This window comes from Gavialis gangeticus, unplaced genomic scaffold (genome assembly GCF_001723915.1).
Source record: "Gavialis gangeticus isolate Ggan-Ray unplaced genomic scaffold, GavGan_comp1, whole genome shotgun sequence".
Lineage (NCBI taxonomy): Eukaryota > Metazoa > Chordata > Crocodylia > Gavialidae > Gavialis > Gavialis gangeticus.
The window spans coordinates 8,277,406-8,281,792 of record NW_017729011.1 but is presented as its reverse complement, the minus strand read 5'-3'; the positions used below and the strand labels follow the sequence as shown (position 1 = coordinate 8,281,792).

At 47.3% G+C, this 4,387-nt stretch overlaps 1 protein-coding gene across 3 annotated transcripts in view; it reads right to left on the bottom strand.

The window, feature by feature from the left end:
- Window positions 1-4,320, bottom strand: part of SLC31A2 (solute carrier family 31 member 2) — a 22,636-nt gene extending 18,316 nt beyond the window's left edge. For 2 of the 3 annotated variants that reach the window (XM_019510489.1, XM_019510488.1), the window contains exon 1: window positions 4,158-4,320. Coding sequence is in view for 2 of the 3 variants with exons in the window: in XM_019510488.1 (XP_019366033.1) it covers window positions 4,158-4,235 (78 nt within the window). In the remaining variant the exon portion in view is untranslated. Of the gene's footprint in view, window positions 1-2,099; window positions 2,249-4,157 lie in introns of those variants that run through there. The other variant, XM_019510490.1, reaches the window with a different exon arrangement.
- Window positions 4,321-4,387: the final 67 nt, after the last annotated feature.

The window sequence follows — 4,387 nt, the reverse complement described above, 5'->3', positions numbered from 1 at the left end:
GAAAACAAGGAGCAGAGGTCTCAAGTTGCAGCAAGAGAAATTCAGGTTACATCTTAAGGGAAAAGTTTCTCCCTAGAAGGGCAGTAAAACACTGGAACAGGCTACCCAGAGAAGTTTTGAAATCTCTGTCCTTGGAGGTTTTTAAGACCAGGCTAAACAAAGCCTTAGCTGGGATGATCTACTTGGGGATGGTTCTGGTTTGAGCAAGGGGTTGGACTAGGTTGGACTCCTGATGTCCCTGCCAACCACCATTTTCTATGATTCTAAGATCCAAAGGACCATAATCCACAGGTTTGTTTACACACATGCACATGGCCTCCATTTCACAAACAACAAATTAATTACAGTTAATTCATAACAGTTGGCTGAAGCTGTATGGTCTGCTTCCTGAGGATGCCTCTGCCTGTTTTAAGACTGGTTTTAGTGGTTTAGCTTGCAAATATAAATTGGTTTACCTGTGCAAACTAAGCCACTCTAGATGTAAATAGGTTAAATGTCCATGCACACAGTAGCACCCATTTAACTCAACTCGTGTAGGTGAACAGGTACAGTTCTATGTACATCTGCACTGCAAAGTTAATTTGAGTGACATGTGCTTTGCTCAGTGCTCTTGAGGAAGCCTGCCATGAACAATAATGGCCGTGCTATACCATAATTTGGTGCTGCATTTACTTGTGTGCATGCTGAGTTTTCTGGGGATGTGTCTCATAGTTCTTTGGGTTGCTAGAAGTTGAGCTGCTTTATACGTTCCAGTAAAATGCAGAAGAATTTGTCTTTCTGGGTACCAAGAGAAAGAGTGGGGTAGGAAGGCATCAGATGATTAGTACTACTAGGATGGAGATAGCCTTTGCCCATGTTACAAAATGATCATCTGCAGCTAAGAGTTCTTGCTGGGGCATGCAAAAGGCCTATGCCCTTAAGGGAACAGACAGCTCAAGTTAAAAGCATGTCCACATTCAAGTTAGGGGTGCTTACCAACAGAAAGGGCTTGAGACAGGGTCAACACATGAGTTGAAATGCAATGTGGGTTCACAACAAAGACAAACCCATGGAGAGTCCAACCTAGATACCATTGCACCAGCTTAACCATGTCAGTTCAAAACTGATCCAACATATACCAGTCTTTGGGCATGTTTACATGTGATGCCATGTCATTGTAGCAACGCTCTATGGTAACGCAGCGTCCATGGGCATCTACAGGTGACCAGCAGCTACTTCGCCATAGTGATGCACTCCTCCGGTATAATGTGCCGCTACAGCAAAGCAACTGCTAAGAATTACCCTGTGCCATGCATGCAGCACAGTATGGGCCGTTACTGCACCGTGATTTAGTACAAAAGGAAGTACTAAATCACGGCACAGTAACAAGGCAAACAGTGACATGTGTAGGCTCACCCTTAAAGTAGTGAAGTTAAGCTAAAGAGCCTTAAGGATTGTTTTAACTGCTTTCAATCATCTTTGTTTCATAGTACAAGTTTTCTACCATGGACCAACTGATATAGTGAGCTCATATTCCTTAAACTGCATCATGCAGACTAGTTGACTCACCTCATGGGTGTTTGAGGTGTGGGAAGATGACAATTAGTGGGTACAAGAAGTGGGATAAACAAGCAGCATAGCAAGTGTGTTCCAGTTCCCGAAAGCAAAACTAGTTCTGTTTACAAGCCATCTCCAAACTTGCAGTCAAAACAGGAAGACCGATCACATGGTGAAAAGAAGAACTAGCTGGACAGATCTTTCTGCACTGTGTTTGTCTTGGGAAAATGCACAAGTGACATGGTGTTGCAAGTCAAAGCTCTCCAGTTGTTAAGTGATACCGTGTGTTTATACAACACTTTTCACCTGCAAACCTCAAAGAACATTAAGATGGTGGACTGATTTACACATAAAGCTGGTAAGGAAGATAGCAACATCCCCAATGTGCATCTGAGTAAACAGGCACAGGGTAGGTGACGTGCCAAAGGTCAGGCAGCAAGTCAATAAAACAGGTTCCCAAATTCTGGGGGACAATGGATTAATGAACGACCTAGACTCAGCAATTTCTCATCAAACATTTAACTGAAAAGAGAATGAGCCACTGTAATCCATGGCACACTTACCATGGCCTTGTGGACCGCAGTTTCGGACCAGTGCACTGTCAGGTCTAGAAATGAAGTGGCTGACAGACTGTCAAGGAAGGTTTAGAGAAAACAGACTTCTCTCTTTGGTTCCATGTCAACCAATCAAGGAGGTGGCACAGTCTGCTGGATAAAGCACTTGACTGGGAATCAGGAGACAAATGCTAATGTTTGGCCAGAGGAAGCGCTAGATGCCTGATCCCAGAAATCAATCTTATTCCTGGCTTAGCCATCCCCTTGAAGTGCAGCCTCCCTGTGCCTCAGTGTCATCATGTGTAAATTGGGTCAAAGTATACCTGGTTTTTGAAGCTCTGTGAGATCTGTAGATGAAAAGCACCATACAGGAACTGAGTCTGATCATTAAGTTTTACGATGCAATAGCCTGGACTAACGCCCTGCCTCCCTAGATTGTCATGAAACCCTACACAAGATTCCAGCTGCACGGAGGGAAGGCTATTGCCCCAAGCTTCACTAACTTCCAAAAAGAAGAGTCAAGGAGAAGCCAGTTCAGTGACTTGGGCTGTTCCTTGGTTAGAGAAGAGCCCAAACCCAGAGCTCTGGATCCAAGCATTGCTTACCTTTTGTGGAGGCTCAGCTTAGGTCTGGGTTCTGAACAGCACCGCCTGGCCTTCCCCTGTGCTTTTTAAATGCCTGCCTTTGATTGCAATCAAATTATCTGGCAAGCATATCAGTCCTTAAGAAACAGATGATCAAATCAGCAAGGCACAATTAAATTTTAAATTAACAAGATTTCTTGGAAACAATGTTGAAAGGCAGCCCTCTGAACACGGTTCCAAACAGCAGGCTTATTTACTAGACCAGTGAAACTGCAAAATCTTAACTCCTTTGCACTTTCCATCGCCCTGGATTAAATTAATAACTTCACTTTGTTGATGTGCGAGTTTACTGGTTAGAGCGTTACAAACTGGCTTCAGTCACATAAGGTCTGATCCAAATCTCACTGATATCAGGTGGAATTGTTAAACAGTCTTCAGCAGGCACTGAATCGGACCTGTAGTCAAGGCTGTTGTTACAGTGCCCACAAAGTTGATTAAATGTATTACTGAGTGGAATGTATCCAATAAACTAGAGCCCAAGAAAATGCTAATGTTTGGCCAGAGGAAGCGCTAGATGCCTGATCCCAGGAATCATTCTCTCAGTGAAAGAAACAGGGGTGTTCAGCAGGTTGGAGGGACCTGGTAGATAATCTTATCTCCAAAGTCGTTTGTTCCTTAGTGCACAAAGATGTCACTTTCTGAAATGCTGCTAGTGAATAAACAGTGATAATATCAGGTTATTGCTATGGTTACACCTTGTGGAGAGCCGTATCTTTAAAAGAAACGCAACAGAAATAGGCAAATTATACAGTAGTCCTGCTCAAACTCATATTCCTAAAATTTCCCTGGCTACAATCTGGGACTGAATTCATCCGTATCCACAAGCGAGAGAACATGAGTGAAACAGCAGCAAGAGTCTATTAGTAGATGTAATAGCTTTAGACTGGGTTTTTTTAAGAGGCAATTCTGCATGCAAGAAAATGCTTCCCATTCTTAACGGGTGGGGATTAGATCCAATCACCCCCTAATCCAGAAAATCATCGCTCTGTAGCACTCCTGACTGACGCTGTCATCTCTGGTATGGTTATTTTGAGAGCCACCGATAAGAGAAGGGGCAAGGGATGGAGAAGGGAGCCAGAGCCTGCAACAAGCTGCAGGCAAGATTAGGGAGGATTTGCCTTGCGAAAGGAAGAGCAGAGTGACAGCGACAGGAGCAGCCCACCTGTTGCAGCAGAGGGCTTTCGTTCCCACCCCGCTTGCTGCCTCTCTAGGACTGACCCGCCGCAAGGCAGGGAGCAGAGCGGGCTGCCAAGGGTCTGACCCTCAAGGGAGAGCGCTCTCCCACGCCGCGGGGGGAAAGCTCCCCGGGGGCTGTGTTAATACTGCCGCGGGCCCACGAGAGACCCAGCAGCAGAGCCTGGCGCTACCCGCCCCCCGTGCCGAGGAGAGGGGTCCCTGCCCCGCAGCGGGGCAGCGTACTCACTGCCATCATCTCGCCGGGGGGGGGCCGCACCGGGACCGCCCGGGGCACTGGCTGAGCCGCTCCGCCGCCGGCTCCCATCCAGATCTCGGGCAAGCCAGAGGCGATCACGTGCGGGGCGCGGGCGCCTGGGACTTGTAGTGCGGGCGGGCGCGGGGCAGAGCCGGGGATCCCCGGAGCCGCCGGGGAAGCGGCTCGAACTCGGGGCTCTGCCGGGCCCGCCCCGCCCCGGG